Source organism: Megalops cyprinoides, chromosome 20, assembly GCF_013368585.1.
Source record: "Megalops cyprinoides isolate fMegCyp1 chromosome 20, fMegCyp1.pri, whole genome shotgun sequence".
Classification (NCBI taxonomy): Eukaryota; Metazoa; Chordata; class Actinopteri; order Elopiformes; family Megalopidae; genus Megalops; species Megalops cyprinoides.
The window spans coordinates 14,394,945-14,416,509 of record NC_050602.1 but is presented as its reverse complement, the minus strand read 5'-3'; the positions used below and the strand labels follow the sequence as shown (position 1 = coordinate 14,416,509).

Here is a 21,565-nt window from a genome sequence, read left to right as displayed (position 1 = left end):
CTCTTGTAATGTAGATAGCTTGACCACAAGCATGTACACGTGTCCAGGCACTTGTGTGTGTAAGGGTTAAAAGCAGGTGTTCTAATTTTAATATGCATTAACAGATGGCCCACTTGGAGCTTGGCACAGATTCTGGGTGGCTTACAGTGAGGGGAAAAAAATTGAGCGAGATTATTATAAATCATATCACAAAGTAATGTTTGTGGCTTTTCATGGCCAGTTGTAAAGGATTGTATCACTTCCACTGAGATTTGCCAGGGTCAAGGTCTGGGCATAGTCCCAACTTTGTCACTCTATTCCTTTTTGCAGTGGTTTTAAATTAAAACAGGAATTGAAAATACTTAGGAAAGCCCAGGGATCGGGTTACGTTGCCGGGTTTCACTAGAGGTGTTTCTCAGCTCTTCAAATAAGATATTTTCCCCATTTTGGGGAGGCTTACGAAATATTTGCACGCACGACGTTCAAGCAGTCTTCTCCATTCTTTTTTTCTCCCCCTCCCACCCGAAAAGAGAAGCTCCCTTTTTTGCACTCTCCAAAACAAATCAGGCCACAGTTTATGTGGCTGTCAATCATGTTTAATTGGTCTATCCTACGCAGGGGTCAGAGGTGGAAACCGATCCTGCTTCATGCAAGGAATTCCTCGGATGTGTGAGGTTATTAGGAGTCAGAAGGAGCCCTCTCTCCCCGGCCCCCGCTGGAGCTGACACCCCCCCACCCCCACCCCAACTCCTCACCTCAGCAAAGCATTCTGGGAGTCCTTGGCCCTGCCGCCTAGGATGAGCTCCTCCTGCCAGTGCATGAACTTCTTGGAAAAGCCGTGACAGCCACCTCGCAGCTCTCGGGCGATGTCTGGACTCTGCGGGATAGAGGGCACAGAGGAATTAAACCTCACATCAGCTTTCATTACACAGCCACTTTTTGCTCAGTGTGAAGCATGAGCATGTGCAGGGAAGCCCACCTCACGCTTGTCCCTGTTGGGGGCGCTCTGGGGGCAGTCGGGGTCGTTGGGGTCCAGGCACGGCCGGCTCATGTAGGCGTGGCCCACCTGGGCCTTCTCCAGCATCTCCCGGAAGCCCTCCAGCGAAGTGAACTGGCTGAGCTCTTCCATCAGCTTTAGCGGGTCCAGGTTCATCCACTGGATGTCAGGCATCCCCCTGTGGAGGCCAAGGAGAGACGGCTCTGTCAGCCCTGTCGCAGTAACAGCAGGCGCGTTGGCCATCCCACACCCCCCCGTCACCCCCCCAGTGGTATTCAAACAGGAACCGGACATGCTCGCACCAGGAACGCGTTCTCTTTCGCCGCGACTGCTACCCCGGCTTTGCCGGCTTTCCTCAAGTCGCCTCGCGCGCTTTCCCCACCTTGGATACCCCCCCCCTCTCACCCCCTCACCCCCTCGCCGCCCCCACGCCGCTCCCCAGGGTTGTTCTGCTCTCCCCCACCAGGCGCACTCTCTCTGGTTGCGAGCGGCAGATGCCGTGTAAAGTAGCGTTTATTATCCTGTTACACGGGGCTACAATGCGGGGGGAATAGCGCCCGTCGCCCGGCTGCTCGCTTCCATTTCTTAACTTTGTGCATCGAGTCATGACGATTACCTCTGGCTCTCAAACATCTTGATAGAGCTCCAATGGGCCGGGGGAGCCCCGGGGGAACGCTGCAGCGACCGGCTCTCTCTTGCTGCATTTAGTGGGGTGATGTTTACAAAACCCTATCAGAGGCCTTATCCGTCAGGCCAGGATTCCCCCCCCTCCCCCCTTGCTCCACGCTAAAAGTTATCATTTACTCCGGAGCGCACGCAATTATGTGGCCTGCGGGATGACGGCTCGTTGTCGTCTGACAGCTTTTGGCTGTGCGAACTCTGCTCCACGCATTTGTAATCGGTGAGCGCGGCCACTTGATTTAGCTGGCGGACAACCGCCGATCTGAGGAAGAGCCTTGATGTTGCCTCTAAGTGCTCATGATGAAGCACGTTTTCCCCCACAATGCACCAGGCTGAGAAACGAGATTAATGCTGGCGAAACCTAAAATGCCCTTCAGCCCTTCACCCTGGATTTCTCGAAATGACCAGTGCTTTTGATGGGCCAGCCCCCCTCTCCCTGTCCCCTCCCCGTCCCCCTCCCCACCTGGCCGGTTACAGCTTTCCGCTGAAGGGACGTTAAACCGTTAATCTCTTCATCTGTAATCCTTTTGTACTTTCTCTCTCACACTTACAAAAAAAAACAGTTTCCCCTAAATTCCTCTGCTTCCCCTCTCATTCCACTCATATCAGTCTTTACGTAAGTTAAAACTGAAAAAAAAAGCTATGTAAAGTGTTCCCCTACTGGTTTTTAACAATTTGAACGTCTATTAACAGTTTTTGAACGTAGCATGCATATTTAACACATCTTATATGCTTGTTAGCTGTTTTTTTTTCTTGGTACTTTCTCCAAGAAGCCATCCTTTGTGCGTGGCATGCAACAGCAAACGGTGTGACTGACCCCGTTTAGCAGGGCAAGTCGTTTGACCTTACAATGCCCTCTCGGCCGTCTGTAGGGGTGGGAGAGAGGCATAGGGACGAGGTGTTGCGCCTCACCACACCCCCTCCACACACACACACACACAAACAGCGCCACATGTACACACACATACACACATCTGAGTACCACTCCATCGCTCAGTTCAAAATGAATAGTGGCCTCCACATTGTCAATCCGAATTTAGAAAGCAAATACTCAATATCATAACAAGACAGCACATCTCTTGATCAGCCTTTTCATATAAAAAAGTGTTTTGTGCTAGTGTGTATTTATCAGGCCATGCGGAGATATTCAGGGAAAAGAAAATATCTGCGAATGTGAATGAAAACAATGTTGTCCTGGGAGGGCACTTCGAACGGTTGGGAGAAAAAAAAGGAGCGCAAAAAAACGTCCCAACTCTGGGCAGAATCTCACTCCAATAATTCATGAAGACTGGCTTCAGATAAAGCTGGTTCTCTCCCATTCCCACATACCAACCGCCCTGCTCCTGCATCCGAAGAGAGGCGCCTTTATCTGCTATTTTTTGCTTGAGTGAGCCGGCCTAGGCCCTTTTGTTTTTCCATAGATTGCTGCTCTTTGTTCTCTGAAGTTTTTTTCTCTCTCTCTCTCTCTCTCTCCCTCTCTCTCCCTCTCTCTCTCTCCTCACTCTCCCTCACTCGCTCCCTCTTTTTGCATAAAAAAAAGAACTCGGCTGAACTGAAGCGGAAGCTAGTGGGGACATTGGCTTCAGTGGGCCAGCCCCGGCTCTCTTTAGTTGCGGCAAATAAACAACAGCGGCCACATTTTTAAAGGACGTGTTTGAGCACACTCTGCGATTTAATGCCAATACTCGTGGAATCGCTTAATCGTTTTAAGCACCTTGCTCTTTACTTTGTCCCTCCATGGAGGGGACCCTCTATGGGCTGATGGGGAATGCATCCAGGAGCACTGCATTTAGAAAGTAACTTAATTTAACCTGAGAGAAATGCCAGCTGATTTCTGCAGGGGCATTCTGATGCTTTACACCTATATTTTGGCAGAAGAAATTATCCATCACACGCATGCCTGAACCTTTGCTGGCAGCATCAGAACAAGTACATTTATGTAATGACATCTGTTTCAGCCAACATTTCCCCTTTTGCAACAAGTGATACTTTGAGGAGAGGGAGCATTTGGTGTAACCAGGGGGCTTGCATAACCAAACTCCAAACTCTTAATTTCTTATGCTCCCTATAGGCCCGCGGGCTGAATAATGCCCATTTTATTTGTTGGGCAACTTACAGCTCTGAGCCCTGGCGATTACCATGAGAATGCGGTGTTACCCGTTGCTGACAAAGCTGCGCCCCCCTCCTGGGCCCCCTCACTGATGGACACTCACTCGTAAACTGAAAGAATGCTTACCATTGTCTGACCCAAACGCCCAACCCCCCCCACACACACCCACCCACCAACAACCATCCCTGCCCTCCCTCTCCCTGTCCCCTTTCCACTAGGGCCTTTCCCTGGCTAGGGTGGTTTGAAGAGGAGGGGTGGGGGGTGTGTGTTGGGGGGGGGGGTATTAGGCCTGGTGAGCTCCCTGGCTGGCCTGGTAATAGGGCCACCACAGGAGATGTAAGCCCAATCTTTTCCGGCGGGCCAGAAGCTTCATCGCTCAAACCTGTCATTCAGTTATGGCAGCCAAATGCTGTGTTTGGTCTGAAACTGAGGCGTCTCACTACGAGAGCGCGTGCCAACCGCGGAGGGAGACCCCATCGGCACAACCCTGCTGCAGGCCTTCAGCCAGGCAGTCCTGGGGTCCAGCAGTGAAACACCGTAATACGGGAGCACAAGGCCGGGACGAGGGGTACACACGCTGCTGACGAGGCAACACCGCATAACCCAGGCAACATAACGAAGCGGGGTAACTTACGGCAGGTAGGCCGAGCCCCCCTGGAGCTTGGCACCCTCCCAGAAGCAGTCCAGCGGAGTGACAATCATGCAGGGGAACAGCTTGTCAATCATCTGGAAAGGCAGACACAAAAAGGCAGCTCAGGTGTCGGCCGGTAACGGGCTGGAGCATCAACAAGAGCCGCACGAGGCCTTTCCCCCTCCAGTAGCAAAACATTGAAACAAAACCAAAAGGAGGCTCTGTAGCTGTAGCAGAGGGTACAGCCAGTGTTGAAGGAATGAATCTGAGTGCTCACCCTTTCAATCATGACATTCTCAATGATGGGGACGCCAGATTTGTAGCAGATTTTATTGAGATCCCAGGACCTAAGGAGAGGGCACAAAACTACATTAGTTTCCATCTCTCGCAAAACCTTTTCTGTCTTCTGCAAAGCTTAATGTCTACTTAACCACAGTAAAATGCTTGTGTTGAGACGGGAGCGACGTACTTTCCGTACAGAGACACCTGAACCTTGCTGGCAGCCAGCGCGGCCTCCAGGTGCAGCAGCAAAGCCTCCTGGGTAAGAATGTTGGTGTCTCCCTGTTTGGACGTTTGGATGAGCATCTGAGAGGTGAACACAGCCTCCTCCCCCTGCTTCTCCTTGGTGTAGCGTAGCTCACGACTCACTCGACTACCAGCTGAGAGAGAAGGGAGAGACAGAAACGTAAACACTGAGCTTTGGAGATACTTCACATCCTTTCAAGGTGGACCTAGGACAACACATCTTTGTCAAAAGCAAAAACAAAACCACAAAACACCACAAAAATAAATCACATGAAATGTTAATGGCAATTACAATCAACTGAAAAATGTTCCCACACCAGTTTCAACTCAAGCCTATGTTTTAAGCAATTTTGATGATGAGAGTCATTTAGCAGAGCTGTGTAATACACAGAATTTTCCCTAATTTCACCAGGTTACTGGCTGCTCTGAGAACTGGTGTTGGGGTGGTGGTGGGGGTTTAGAGTCAGAGTTTATGTGGGAGGGGTATCTTCTGTCCTGTTACTTATGTTCCAGTTCTCTGCCATCTGGTGAGGTGGTTGTCTCTCCAGGAGGCAGGGGACACCACCTCTCCGAGGGTGAAGGAAATTGGCTGATGAGCGCGTCTTTCCACCTGAAATACTCTGTAGTTCATTCCAAATCCTCCAGTGTCACTCTGGCCTGATCCACAGCCCAGTGGCCTCTGTAAGAGGAACCGCTGGTGGCTTTGAGCACACATGTTGCTCGAATTTCCAACCCAGGCTTTTAGGATTTGCAGGATTACAGCGACCAAGGTAATAATTATGCACGAGTTTGACTTATATAGAGTTTCGACGTGGTAATTTCTAATTTTCTCCACACCACTCCCCCCAACACACACACACACACACACACACACACACAACCTTCCAGACTCCCACTGATTCTCCAACTTCCTACATAGCTGTGCAGCTCAAACCACAGCACTCCTGGCTGGAGTCCAGGGAAAAAGACCCACAGCAGAGAGAGGGGAAGAGAGGGAGAGAGAGAGAGGGAGAGCGCAGGCAAAACTCACTGCCGGTTTTGTGGAGATATATTCCCCTAAGCAGCTGGACCTGTTGTGCCTGGCTAGGGTATCTGCGCAGTTGACGCAGACGGCGCGTATGCAACCCCACACATGAGCTCAGAGGCAAACTCTGCAGATGACGGCGGCCCTTTTTCACACACACACACACACACACACACACACACACACACATACACTCCTGCACCAGCCTTGCCAGCTCGAGTTTGAAGGCACTTCAGACACAAGAGTCTGGCCAAGGGGAATGAGTCAAAGCTGCTCATTGGCTTCCTCCTGCAGAACAGATGTGTCTCGTCTGGGAAAAGGCCTCCACAACCGAACCCTTATGCCCACGTCCCGTCAGGCCAGTACTGCCACCTGCCCTGCTTTACACACCCTAGATTTTCACCAGTCAATGTTCTGTTTCACAGTCATGGGGGAGGACGCCCTGGGTACGCACTCTGCCAATACAAAGGGGACAGACACATTTTGGAGTATCCAGGGGTGTCAACTGCTGCTGCAGACTCCTAACATCACATATATAAGAACATCTGAAAAGAACGGAGGGCAAAAGGAACTGAGGGCCTGGATGGTGATGGTGGTGGGGGGGGGGGGCGAGGGGGAACGACTCTGGAAGAACGAGGGGCAGAAGCCCTGTTGATGTGGTATGCGAGGCCTGGGATGAAAAGCATCAAAGCCCTCAGAGGAAGCTCCGGAGTCCAGCCCCCTAATTAACGGGGGGACCGGCCTGAAAAGGGAGCGAGCGGGGTATCTGCGGGCACGCCAAAGGCACATGAAACGCGCCGCGCAGAATCACAGGGAGCCCGGCTGCCCCTCCGTGCACCCACATACGACGGGACCCGGAGCGGCTCGCCGCATCCAAACCCCCCCCCCCGCCCCCAGCACCCCCCCACTCCTGGCCCGGCCTCTCTAATTGATGAAGCCCCCCCCCGCCAACCCCAGCTCTGTTCTGCTGGCCCTTCAAATGGAGGGCCGGAGCTGGAATGTACGGTGGTGCTCAGAGAGAGCCCGGACTCATTTAAAACAACACCTCAATCCAGCCCCTGTTACCGCTTTTTTTTTCTCTCCCCCTATGAACTTCAATTCCTGATTGGCCTCGGACAACCAAAGGAACTGGTGCTCTGCCCTGCATACTCCACAGCCTCAGTCATGGTGTTGTTTCTGACTTCTCGCTGCCTTTTTTCCCCCGGCGGTTTAAAAACCGATTTCAGAATAATTAGTAGCTGTGCAACACCAGACCTTGTTGCAAATGCAATTCGGAGAGATGTTTACACAAAAGAGGGATAGGGGCTTCTCTGCAAGATGGAATCCCACTCTGATGCAGTGTCATTTTAGAAGTATTCACAGTTTGGACAGATACAACATCATAATGCTTTCGTATCCTACGCAAATATCTATCAGTTTTACAGGTTCATTTTCAGTACCTGGTATGCAACCAACACAAGTGTGCATGCACACAAGTGTGTATCCGCAGACCCTGGTCCCGGTAAAATAAATACGTCTACACATTGCGCCCTTTTCTTTCAGCGTAAGCATTCTGCTCATATTTAATGCATTTGGGCATCTGCAGGAACTGAGCTTCAATCTTTGGGCCTGTAATTACAGGGCTCCTGAAGTAAATTATAGCTATTTGTGTCTCGTTCCGCCCATCTGGACCACCCAGACAGAGGCCCGACTGGGCCCCGCCACTCAGCCACTGCTCAGCCACTCACCAGATGGGAGCTCGGCAGCCAGCTCCCTCGGTGGTTACACCCCTCTCGCATTTAAAGAGACAAGCGCCCAAAAACCGTTCAGAGTGCGGAAAAAAGAAAGAAATAAAAAGACACATTCTGGGGGGGGGGGGGGGTTCTGGCTCGTCAACGTGCAAGGCGAGCTCTGTTAACGATAATACAGCGACTGCAATTGGCAAACGTAAATGGAGTCTCCTCCTTGGAGTCGCCGGTGTTTCGCCCCGGCTGAATTTAAAAGAACTGTTTTATGCCTCCCCAGCCCTGGTCAGCTCTATTTCAAAAGCACCACATTACACAGCAGAGCCCTCACAGGAGGGCTTTCCAGACATCGCCGAGGACACTGGGAGTGCAAGTGTGGACAGGGCCTAGCCTGTTATCGCAGGCAGTCATCTAGGCAGCCTCTATCGCAAAGACCCCCCCACCCACCCCGCCCGCCCCTCCTCCAGAAACAGCCCCTCCCTCTGTTCCCCTTTAACCTCTTTTCACAGCCCTGAGGGTGACATCACCATCACAGGCCAATTAACCATGAGGTGGTTCCAGCTCATTTTTCTAGCAGAGCATGAAAAAAAAAGAAACGAGGAACTGAGAGGTTAGGAGTCGGACCACGCGGAGGGGACACGGGGTGGGGGGGGGGTGATGTCGGTCCTCCTTTCAAGCGTCGCCTGCGTAAGGCCCAGGTCCCCGTCACCGCCTGAGGCTCTGAGGGCCACCGGCTTGGCCTCGGGAGACAATGGTAGCAGGTTTCAAGAGGAGGGGACTTCCCACCCGGCGACAGGCAGGCGAATCGGGGGTCCTGGCGGTGGGCAGTATGGAAAGTGACATGTAATTAAGCGCGGAGATGGTGCCCCCTGCTCCTCAGTGTCAGCCCACCGCTGGACCCTGTCAGTTCCAATCTCACTCATGTCCAGCCTCACTACCCCCCCAACCCCCCCGCCCCCACCACCACTCAGAAACCACCAATAACAATGAAGTTCCCCCTTGCCATAAAACTCCGCTCCCTCTTTACCTTTCCATCCCCTTTCTACACACCCGTATCATACTGACAGAAAAAGTTTCAAATATATAAATGCTCTTTCTACATGGTTGAGTACACCTGAATTTCCAATTTTCCCATTCGTTGAACCTCCCTCTTTTACAGTATCCTGCCAAGGTGCATGAAATTCAACTGGAAATATCAAATTAGATGTGGAGTTTAGAACAGTGTGTGATTGCACAGTGCCATAGAGCACAAATGCAATAGAAAACTGAATTAGGAATTAAAACAGACTATGCTGAAATACTTGGGAGCGTGAATATTGAATCAGGTTGCTATGGTCACTATGCTCCTACCCTTTCAAAAATAAAAGGAAAGAATCAAGCGGCATTGGTTTGGCAAAGAGATAGAAGTACAAGCTTTACAGCAATGTAATGTCATAATATTGCTCTTTTTACATGCCATACAAACAAATGACTCATCATTTCTGTGGCAAGTTCAAAAGTGAGCCATTTGTTATTAATTAGTGACACTATACCAGCCTTCACCCCCAAGTTGTTTTCCCCCCAATGCTGTCACTAATCAATTTGAACCGATGGTCAATTTCATTTTGCTGAGTATCACCGAAGGCCGGTTTAATCAATCCCAGAGATGGCGTTTGCTCATCGAGGCAGATCAAAGTGACCCGGCTGCAGTTTCTGCTGCCATCCGGCGCTTGCACTTTGCTCACGGGTCACACCAGGACCAATCAATCAAATCCACCGCAACGGCCCCCTCACCCTGAATAGAGCGCCGATCAACAAGAGAGCCCTGATCTTCACTCTCTCACCACAGAGCCCCAATCCCTTTCTGCTCGGATCTTCGCCCTATCACCGAAGACCCTTGCTCTTTTCCACGCGGAACCTCACCCTATCACCAGAGACCCATGCTCTTTTCCACCCGGAACCTCACACAATCACCAGAGACCCCCGTCCCTTTCTGCCTGAATTTTCATCCAATCACAGAAGACACCTCTCCCTTTCCACCCAGATTCTCACCCTATCACCTGAGTACCACGTTCCCCCTGCCCTTTTCCAGGCCCTGATGCTGAACAGCAGAGAAGGCAGCAGTGTCTCGCCAGATGGTGCGGTGGGCGAGACCGTCGTCACAGCCAGGCTTACAGCTAGTGCCCACCAGCCGGCTCTGGTCCCTGGTGCACTCGGCAGGGCCGAGGCCACCTTCACAGTGTTGTGGGCCAGATTAGCTGGATTAAGAGGCCACTGAAAGGACCCATGCAGCTTTGGAGGAAGTCCCACTGGGGAGAGTCCTGAAAGAGAGACTTTTTTTACCTGTTTCAACCACCAAAGCAAAATACAGAGCAATGATCCATGGTGGGACACACACACTAACTCGTATGCAGACACACACACACACATACACACACAGACAAACACACAAACACATACATACTCACACAAAAGTTGCATTAGTCCAGCTCAATAGATTGGGCCCTGTCACCCCCCCCCCCCCAATTCATCCTGTCCTTTACTCCCTTCTCTTTTTTATCATCCTTTAAGAAAATCAGACCTCGCTCGTAACACTTTCAAGAACACATTACGAAAACAAGAGGGGATGATTTGGCCCCTGCACAGCAAAACAAGTCTTTTAAAATAAATCTTTAGCTCCACTCCCATTCCAAAATACCCCCCTACCAAACGCACCTCCCCGTTTCGCTACAACCCGGTGGCAGATGGGTGCTCCACCTCAACGCCCCACAGAAAGAACCCAGACTGCAGAGAATGAATACGGGCCTTTGTCATTCCCCCCTGAATGTCTTTCAGATGTTTCCCAACAAACAGGAAAAAATAAAGAGAAACTTTCACAACAAAAAGTAAAAGGACTCAGGCTTTCTTAGCAACAAAACTATGCAAAACAGGAGGGGTGGTGCCATACCTTAACTATAGAAATACAGTGCGTGCACGCATGTGTGTGTGTGTGTATGTGTGCTTGCCTGCACGCAAGCGTGTGTGTGTGTGTGTGTCAGACAAGGACACAGAGAGAGTGAAAGAACTGAAGAAAAAGACTCAATTATCAGATGAGTTGGGACAATTTGACTCCCATTTAAAAAAAAGAAAAAACACTCCTAAAAATAAGATGACTTCAGATATATAGTTTGGGGAAAATTGTTAAGGTACAAGGAAAAAAAAATAAAAAATAACTTTCAGTTAGGACCTATTCAGACTTGATACTTCTGTCAGCGTTGACATAAATTTCCACTGGTGTTGGCATTTAGGCACTGGCCATTTCCATATGTATAGCCTTGCCTGTACTAATTATGCTAATCATCCCTAGTGTTGGCTGCTGTGAAAAATGGTCACATTAGGCACTCCACTGGCTGCTAATGCGGCTTAATGTGTGGTTGAAACATACATTCATCCCTTGGTGAAAGGCAAAATTTTTCCACATTGCTGGTTTCATTCAGACCAGAAATGAATTTATTGAGCCCAAGGGCTGTTTTTTTCCCTTGAGCACCAAGAAAATGTTTTTCTTCCTTCTTTTTTTTTTCTGAAGGGGGAAAGCGGTGTAGAGAGGAAAAATGGGGAGATATCTTCCCAAAAAGGTGACTGGTGTCGCTTTATTTGTTGCAAACCGCAGAGGACTATCTTTCTTCGCAGGAAATAAAAAACTGTCAAAATGAATGAAATTGAGAACTTTGTAGAAGATGTGAAAGAGGCTGTTTTGGTGTTCTGAAGAGTACAATCTAATCGGCCTCCCCAGAATTGAATTACGAGTTCACTCCACCAACAAGATCTTTCAAAACACCTGAGCATTAGCTCAAGCACATTTCTGTCTTTTAAAATTGCTATCATTATTTTACAACCATCAAATGCAGATATACAGAAATGTAACTTGATCCAAAGGAGATTGTGTGTTTACCTTAGTATCCCATCTGCATTAGCCAATAGGAAATGGAACCATCCCAGTCATTATTAACATTAATACTGGTACTCGAGAGCCCTGTCACAATACACAACCTTATGTACAGCAGAGCTTTGATATTTGGTGGGGGTTTTTCCCACAGCACCCTATGGTATGCTGCCACTGTGTTTCCCAGGGGTTCATCTACATACAGCTACTTAGGATGGCGAGAGACCAGCAGCGTCCCACGTTTACACCCCATACACATAATGAGGTGACATTTAAAAATACGGCTTAGTTTTATTCTCACTGAGTGCGGCTGTACTTTCGGAGGAGGTGGGGGGTTGGGCTGCAGTAGTGATGGTGGGGAGTGAGGCGAGAAGGGGAGGGAAGGGGGGGGTGAAATAAACATTTTCAACTGACCCAGGCTGACTCTGGCCTTGTTTGTTCTTTCTACTGGTGAGGTCTGAGGCTCAGCAGTTAGAGTTTATTTATGTAGCTGGGGCCCTGTGGCTTGCCATTCACCTCCGATAATGCTTCATAGAGCTTTCTTTCTCTTGTACCAGGCCCCGGACTGGAAGACTGTGTATTTTCTAATGAATTATTGCATTTACTTCGCATTTTTTGTTTAGATAACCGCTCCAAACGCCGACATATCTGCAGGTTTCCCTCCGAAAGCCAGGTCTGTTCGGGCCCTCTGGAAGGTGCTCAGAGTTCTCCAGATGGAGTCTTCCATTCATGCAGTGTGTATATGTGTGAAAGAAGAGAGGCCCTCTTCTCTCTTTCTTCTATGACACAGTCTCATTATAAAACATACAGAGGCCTACTACCAGGATATCACCGCGAGCTTTTTGGAATATTTACTCAGCTTGCCTGTGTGTACATTCTGTCAAGTTCACCTCATGCAACCAAAAAAATGTGCCAAAAAGGGGAATACAAAAAAATGAATAGACAAAATAAGTACATATGGGCAAATAAGCTGTTTCATTTGCTGCTGAAGGAGTTGGTTATTCAGAAATGGTGCCACCTTGTAGGTGTTTTATAATGACTTTCTTAACATCAATATTTAAACATGGGAGGCCTATGGATCTAAATTCATTTTGTTCATCCAGTTATGGGAATTAGCTGGAAACAACCGTTGTGTATTGCTCCTTACTTCCTTACTTAAAATAATGCAAATAGGTATTCGTCCTCATCTTGGAAAAAAAGTTATTCGACTCACTTCCTCATAGTTCCTCAATCCCAAGGATTTAGTCCACGGATTCCAACATTTCTCTCAGTTCATCAGCCTGAGAGATGGATCAACCAGAAAGCTGAGTCTTTTTGCTCCTCTTTTGACTGGCAGTTTGTCAACGTGAGAATGCCTCTTTCTCGCTCCCTTCCCCGAGAAAAGAAAGGGATGTGAAAATTCCCATATGGATCGCACTGATATTGAAGCAAGATGTCAGTTGGGTCCATGGCTGGGTTTGGAGCCTGGGGGTGATGTTTCCCAGTCTTGATCAAACACATTGCCAGTGTTTTTTTTTTTTGTTTTGTATTGTTTTTTTGATATCTTCTCAACCGAAAGCTCTGCACCAATCCAGACTAGACCACTGCAAAACCAACGAGTATTGAATACTTTCTGGCATTAGCGCTGCTGTTTCTTTGACGTACAATGCTGAAAATTGATGCATTTGAGAAAAATTGATCTGTCAGCATGCTTTCTATACTCCAGGTAATAAGGGAAGCCCAATCTCCTGATAATATGCCCTGAGAGAGCAGATCCAGTGTGTTGTATTTGGGACCCAAATGAGGAAGGGGTAGGCCCTGCAATTTTTCTCCAGTGCTTTTACTCCCCCACACTTCTCTTTATGGCCTTTTCTTCCTCTAGACAATACACTCAGGGTCCCATTCTCTCCAGACTCTGTCCATTCATCCCTATGGCCTGCCAATTCTTTCTCTGTGTCCTTGATTCTCACCCCCCCCCCCCCCCCTCCTCAATCCCTGATACTGTCCCCCCCCTCCCCACACACCTCCCATTTTCCTGACGGTGCACACTCCTGCCGCAATGTTTACAGCGGAGGCTCAAAGCTGAGCTCCCACAAACAAAAAAAGACACATCATACGGGTGGAATTCCTTCCACAAGCAACAAGCTGTACCCAATTAAAAAAAATCTCCAGCCCGCAAACGCGCTGGCTGGCTGGCTGGCTGGGAAGAGCAGCTAGCCGGCCCCTGCCATGTTCCAGCCTGTGCGTGAGCGCACCCCAAACCCCCCCCCAACACTCTAAGGCACAGGCCCCCTGTGCTCGACGCTCCGAGTGGGGACATGCATGCACGCAAAAAAACAAAAAAAAAACATGTAATGGAGCAAAACCGAGATTGCGGTGGGGGTTCGGGGAAGGGGGATCAGAAACGGGTCTGCAGCGGCGCAAAAAAACAACAATGGTGAAATGTCCCTCTGTGCCCCGCTCGTGGTTTTCACACGTCGTTTCGGAGGACTGGGGAGGAAGCAATTAAAAATATCCTGGTGGTCCTGTTTCACATGCTGGGCATCCACACTTGGTGGCTAGCGGGGTGGGGATGGGGGTTGGGGGGGGTGAGGGGGGCATATGTTGTCTTTGCAGATATGACAGGCATATGCTCCCGGTGCCACAGCTGGGTAAGTGACAGCCGAAGAGGCTTTCCCTCAGCACTTTCAGTTCCTAACAGACCACTTCAGAGGGGGCAGGAAGCAAGACTTCAGCAGAGAGAAAGAAATCTTTGCAGGTTCATCAGAAGTGCAGTAAACATAAGGTCTGACACTTTTAATACCCTTAAAACTGCAAAACCGCAATACTGGGGCCTGGTCAGACAGCCTCACTGGCCTTTGTGTGTGCTGACCAGGCTGATTGGATAGGAATGCCACTAAACATCCCTTAATCACTGTACATGCCCCAGGTGAATCCACCTCCATGTTAATCCCTGTCACAAGTGTTATTTTGGAGGGAAATAAAGGCAAGGGTGTAATATCACTCACAAATTCTACAAGTAAACCTACATACACAAGGTCCATATTTAAACACTAGAGAAAAGCTCTGATAAGAGGGTTAGTATGTTTGCGCGGGTAATACTCTCAAGCATAAAGCAGCACAACACAATTGCTCCTGGAGTTTGGGTATGGCACAATCTCAACATTAGCCAAAGCAGTATGCAGTGCACGTTATCCCAACTGAAATCGTTAACTATGTAATGTGGTATGAAAGTTGTACTGTCTGTCTTAAAAAACAAAATCAACCAGGCCGGAAAACCTAACCACTTTCTAAATATTTGTTGACACTTTGAAGTAAGCAAAGCCTCCACTGGAAGACAGAGCATGGTGAAAACGAATTGCTAATGAATTCCTGTCCCAGCTCCTAAAGAGTGTCATATTATACGGCATGTCCGTTGTTCCTTTCTAGACGGTCCACAGAGCATAATCTGCACATGCAACAGCTTTAACTTTCCAGTCAACACCGTTAGAATATATCTCTCTCTTCACGTGCGTGTGTGTGTGCGTATGCAGGCGCGCGCAAGTGTGTGTGTGTGAGAACTAACCTCTCCTTGTTACCAAACCACTTACTCTCCATTCAGCTCTGAGCAGCTTTGTCAATGGGCTATTGGGGGAAACAACGCAGGCAGAAACTTTAGAAACTCGGGCACTGCCTCTTAAAGGCACAGCGTCTCTTTTCAGCTTTTGGCATGTTGTCCTCGGATTTCCACGGCAAACGTCTGCTTTAAAACAACACACAATTCCTGCAGCGACGTCTGAATATTTCTCTCGCTTAAACCCTCAGCCCTCCGTCGATGTTAAGACCACCGAGAACACGTGCAGACGTCCGCACACTGCAGAATGCGCGACACGCATGAGAAAAATAAATCCGGGAACGAACAGATGCCAAGGCTCAGTTTTAACACAAGACCATGATAGTGTGAACCTTCACTGTCAAAACTAAAATACATGCGTCCCAACAAGCAGTCGGGAGCACAGCAAGAGAGTGCTGACATTTGTAAGGGAAACATTCCCCAGCAAAAACGAGAAGCCCCTCTCTACATTTCCCCCCACAACTGGTTTATGATATAAGTAAACAGCAAAATGTGTCGAGGAAGATATAAATGAAGGTGTGTTTATATTACAACTGCTGTGACTCTTTTAGTGTGTGCAAAACAGGTGGGTAAACTTCAGCGGTATTCACTGCTTTTTTTGTTTAAGAAAGGGGGTGCCTTTATTGTTGAATGGAATCCAAGAATAGTTGAGGACCACACAGGGAGCGGAGGGGAGGGGGGGGGGTTGGGGGGGTCAGGGCCTCAAAGATGGCTAACGATTCACACAGCCCATCTGCTCCTGGGATCAGGAGCGCGGCGAAAGCCTAGGGGGCTTAGAAGGAATTCGGCAGTGTGAAAACCAAATAAAACCCGTCAGCTCCGGGCTGCCCAAATGTGCACAGATAAGGGAGGCGCGCAGAGGAGGACGTCAAATAAAAAAGAGCACGGAGCCACCACAAACAATACAAGCTGACTGGAGAACAAGAGAAGGCATGCATGCGCGGGGAAAAAGAACGCAGCTTGCGTGCGACCAAGACATGGAATACCTGAGCCACTGCTGAGGAACAACTGCTATGCTCTTTCTAAACCAAACAGCTACATTACTACAGCCTTACCACAGAGGGGGCCAACGGAGCACCAAAGAATGAGAATGAAGTGAATAAGAACAACAACAAGAACACTAACTGTGAAAAAGATGCATTTTTGTTGCTCTGATACAAACAACTAATCAGAAATGTATGGAAAGGTTGAGCAAGAATTTTGTCAATTGACTAACTCACAACTTGCCAATTTATCCAACAATGACAAATGGTTAACTCACCCCTACCACCCCCCACCCAGGAAAAAAAAAAACAGCTACAGCTACAAGATTAACTGAGGTGTCAACTCAAATGGCACCCTGTCTCTTTCCTGGCCCCCCACTTTGATGGCACAAAGTGTACATTCACTTGGGCAACAGGCCCATTCTTCAACACCCCCCCCACCACCCCACCCCGCCCTGCCGCAACACCCCCCCCCCCCTCCACTTCAGAAACCGAAACTGAGCTTGACTCACCTTCTACCCAAAGTTGCTCGATGTCCGTCTCGATGGCGGCTACCCGCAATCCCACCGACAAGGCACCGAACACGAGCAGCCCGATGAAAAGGACCTTTCCGCAGTGCCGCTGGATCTGACAACCCAGAGAAAAGAGGAGAGCCTGGAACCGCGCCCGAATCCACAACGGGGCTTTCTGCCCCACGGCCTTGCCCTGGGAGAAGCATGGAGGAGAGGGAGAGAAAAACACACACATATGCACCACTTTTAATTATTACACATCGACATGAAGCTGTCTTCATTACAACCAAAGGCACCAATCTCCTACAGAATGTGTAGAACAAAACAATGCATGTTATGCCTATACTTCATAGGAATACACATATATCAATTTTGTTGTTTATCACCATTCATTCATAACTAGGACACTAAATGCTTTTTGCGAGAGTTAACACTAATGCTACTGTTAAGAGAACGAGTGAGCTTGGCACCTCTGTTTTATTTGAATTAAGTACTAAAACGTAAAACAAGATATGTGTCTACTTTGAGTGTGAGTGTGAGTAGAGCTGCTAGGCTGCGACATAACGTCTAGAATCATGTGAATGTGTTTAAGAACTACTTTGTGCATGTACATGTTGTCATTTCTAGTCACAGAGCTCCTCTCTGAAAGACTTTCCTCTGCCACTTCTTCAGTCCTAGTTCTCACAATGTGGCCTACAGGATACATGGACAGCACTTTTGAACTGGAACTGCATGCTATTGACTACCAGCTGGCATCAGACACCAATAACTCCAACAACACCTGTGCCTTCTACAAAAACACATTCCATGGGGTACACAGAAATTGCATTTCCTTCTCAGAAAATCTATCATTGTGAAGGGTTCAATTCCTTTAATGAGCTGCCTTGTAAACATATAGGGAAAAAGCTACATTAGAACAGAAAGACCTTTAAATTGAGAGTCCCTTTGGCTATGCCATTATATTTCACAGGGCTCATAATTAAATTATGTAAAAAAATGTAAGGAAATAATCTTTACTTGTGTGGCACTGCCAGAACACCAAGAATTCCTTTAGTTTTGTGCTCTGTGACTTTGCTGATCCATCAATTTGATATAATTACAGTGTGACAGCAATCTGGCTTTGATTATATGAGCTCTTGAGTAGAATCAACCATTTATGTGACCAGATGTGGTTTGAAGTCGTTACCCATCATAGAATCTGCAATCCCTGCCTTAAAAGATGCCCATCAGTCATTTTTCCAACCATTCAAGACCATTCCTTATCCATGGCAGTCACCTCAATGATCTAGTCTTTGAGCAATGTCAATCTGTGACAAGATCCAGAACCAACATCTGCCTACACTCCCAAACTGATGAGCCACAGTGGCCAATGGTATCCTCTACATGATGCACTCATGAACATTCTCTTCAAAAACTAAGAAAATGACCAGCAACAAACTAAAATACATAGCCCCTGATTATGCATGGAATGGAATCAAGAGGTTCACAGATTTTAACTGCTTCTTCACCCTCCCTGTGAACCAAGTGGGCCACAAAGGTTCGGTTTGATGTCTGAGGAAAACAGGCTTGCTATAGTTCCATAATTCAGTTAACACAAGCATGAACCCATCCCGAGTGCATGCTAGTTGTTATACAATATCTTCTGGGAACACCATCCCAACAACTCTACAGAAATTAGCTGTCTTCAAATGGTTACCATCCCAGAAATGACCAAACTGGCCTGCAGATGAAGCTGGTAAAATTTTCAATAAATATCACTTTAAATGTCTCGAAATCTACTTCCTGACTGCTTAGGCCCAACTCCTTCACTTCTGGGTATACTCTGTCATTCATCAAAAAACTTTTAAATGGACAACCATGAACTGTTTCAATGCAATACACTGCCTATACTAATTTTTTCAACTGGAGCTCCAATCCCTCCTAGTTTGCATCAATGACTATAGCTGGTGTGCTTGGTGGCTTTAAACTAGGCTATGGCTGCCCAAGAAGTGACCACGCATGATATGTTTTCATAATTAATGTAAAATGACACAATGGAAAGTTTATTGCAATCCCTTCGCAATGTGTTACTGGGTGTTTGGCCCAGGGGCAGTTGCTGACTTTGTGGTGAAGATGTTAGAAAGAACACACATGACATTTTGAGAAGGTGGTTACATCTTCAGTAGACACCACTGTGCATCTGGAGTAGCTGTACTACAGCATGTAACATTTGTCCCAGTAGTAGTCATATACTATAGACTACTCTGACCCAATGTTATATATGCCATGTCAATGTCTTCCACTATCTCTGTTTCAACAGCAAAGGGGTACACCATTATACAGATATGTTGGTGTGTCTCTAGTTCTCTTTAAGATAGAACTGCTACAAACTTACAGCGACACTTTGTGAACACTCTGGTGCAGTATGTGGCCATAAGTTTTGATTTCTCTGAGCAGAGTTTTGACACATATCCAAACGTTCCTGCGCTTCATTGATACTTTGTCAGATAAAACTTAATCAGTGAATTCCTCTGAAAGACCCACCGCATCTTCAAACACACGCTACGGGCTTCTGTGGAATCTGCAATTTTTCGATTGTAAATACAAAGAGCCATAAAGACAAATGCAGAACAAAATTGCAGAATACCCTTTCAGTGCAACTACGCGCAGTAAGTATGGCAATTTCAATAAGTCAAAGTTAACATCAGAAGAACAACTTTCATTGTCTTTGCGATGGGAGCGCATACGCTTTACGATATGTATTAATCCATCGCTCTAAGCGAAGAGTTGCGAACAAAATTTGTAGGCTTTTAAAATGACATGTATTAACTTCTCCTGTGTGTGAGGGAAATCTTAACACATTATTACACAGTGGAATCAAGCTTTGACATTCCCTAGCGTGCCATTTACTTCATCATTCGGACGACGTTTAATTTCTTTCTAAGAATTTAGCAAATTCAGATTTTTTTCTCACGTGTTAGATTTGGAAAGAGAACAAAACCGTAAAGAATGAAACACTTCGTTCGTATTTTCCAAGAGAATTGTTTTGTCACCTTAGAAATCTGTTTTAATGCGAAAGCAGCGTGGCAGTAACTGGGTCTCCGGAGCAGATCCGAGTTCGCAGCCGGCGGAGAACGCGTATAACTTGGGGGTAAATCTCCAAAAATACCGGCCCCTGGGACTCTGAGATCCGAGGCCATAGTCCAAACAAGAAAACGAAGCGCACAAGAAAGCGAGGAAGAACAAACGCTGCGAATTCAGCAATAGCAATAATAATCCAAGAAAGAGAACAAGCGCATCCAGCGGGTGAAAGTTTAAAGAATATTTTCTAGTCTTTCCTTGAGCCAAAGTCTTGCAACTCCATCCCAACATTATGTGCCCAAATCCTTATAGATCCTTCAGTTTTCATTCGTCCTGATAGCTTGTAAAACAAAGTTTTAAACCAGAGGAAAGTCTAGAGCAGATCTCTAAGTCTGCTTCTGATCCCGTTGCAGTAACATTTGGAGAAGAGAGCCCCTTTGCAAATCCTGAAAAGGGTGGTTTGATGGAAAAGTGCTCTGGTTCTCATTGGCCAAGGAAGAGGCAAATTACTTTGCAAACATCTCCTATTATTAGCTGCTAAGCAACAGCTCACCAAAGTGGAGAGAGAGGGAGACCACCCAGGCAGTCCTTCAAATCATCGAGGGGAGGGGGAGAGCGAGGGGGCGTCAGAGAGAGGAACTCTTTCAATAAACCGAGCACACTGCTTGCCCTGCTCTGCACATTTCCAAATGCTGCAGCTCGCTTTTTAAGAAGCAATCGCACATACCATCTATTGACGCGACAGATTCTACAACTTTCTTTTTAAATCCCGAAAGTGATAGAAAACAAAAATGAAAGAAATCAATACGAAAACCATCGAGATTCCGCCGCACATTAAAATGTCACTGCTTATAAAGGAACGAAAAGCAAAAGGGGGGAAAACTGTCAAGTTTCTTCAGCAGTGCAAATACGCCATATAGGCAGCCTATTCGCGTGTGAAATTATACAACTATTCTCTTCAAACGCTGAACAGTGCAACATTTTGGCGCTGTTTCGTGTGTTCTTTAATATTTGCTGCATTTTAATTGATAGTCTCTTATTGTTTTATAATCAAAGATATATGCGCGGCATTATATACAATGCACAATCTATAATTTTGAAAATATTCTTAATTTAACATGTACGTGATTTGATCCATTAAAAAGCTTATGTTGTCACTTAATTTACCAGAAGGTGCGTGTTTTGCAGGCGGGGTCCGCTCTATCGCCATTAACAAAGGATTAACCAGACCTTGATACACTGTTCTCCTTTGATGGGATTATTTACACTTACAATAACCGAGGTCTAGTTGTCACGGAGAATATATCCCCGCATTTGAACTCAAACGGTTCTCTGGTACTGTTAGCTTCTACGGCTGTGAGGCGACTTGTGTGGTACAGTATTGCAGAATTAACACTGGGAAAGTGTACCCCACAGGGCATTAATTGTCTCTAATGGGGCTAGACTACTCTCTTACAATTCCCAGGTAGTCATTTGTTCCTACTCTGTCACTGAGACAAAGAAGCAGTCAAGACGCCAGGATAGTTTACCATATACTGCAGGCCCAGAACATCAGACTGCCTGAAGAAGAAGGTGACAATACAATTTGGAATTAATGTAATCCAATGATCATGGCTTGTTTTGTTAAAATTTTAAAAGCAAGTTATGAGTTAAAACACTACTTTTTAAAATAACTCTTCTTGAAACCTTAAGATTGATGCTAACACAGATATCGACTTCTCACCAAATTGGGTCACCAGTTTACTATGTGTTAAATTTTTAAACAGTGGTTTATTATTGTAATCACTGGTGGGTAATACCATCATTTACAACATGTATTGGTACAAACATAAAACATGAACCTTTG

At 47.2% G+C, this 21,565-nt stretch overlaps 1 protein-coding gene across 1 annotated transcript in view; it reads right to left on the bottom strand.

Moving 5' to 3' along the window:
• Positions 1–20,188, bottom strand: part of ptch2 (patched 2) — a 34,685-nt gene extending 14,497 nt beyond the window's left edge. The window contains exons 1-7 of the mRNA XM_036554080.1: positions 19,692–20,188; positions 16,660–16,852; positions 4,868–5,057; positions 4,676–4,745; positions 4,402–4,493; positions 959–1,154; positions 735–856 (exon numbers count right to left, since the gene is read on the bottom strand). Coding sequence (XP_036409973.1) covers positions 735–856; positions 959–1,154; positions 4,402–4,493; positions 4,676–4,745; positions 4,868–5,057; positions 16,660–16,852; positions 19,692–19,838 — 1,010 coding nt within the window. The 5' untranslated portion in view covers positions 19,839–20,188. The remainder of the gene's footprint in view (positions 1–734; positions 857–958; positions 1,155–4,401; positions 4,494–4,675; positions 4,746–4,867; positions 5,058–16,659; positions 16,853–19,691) is intronic.
• Between the last annotated feature and the right edge of the window lie 1,377 nt (positions 20,189–21,565).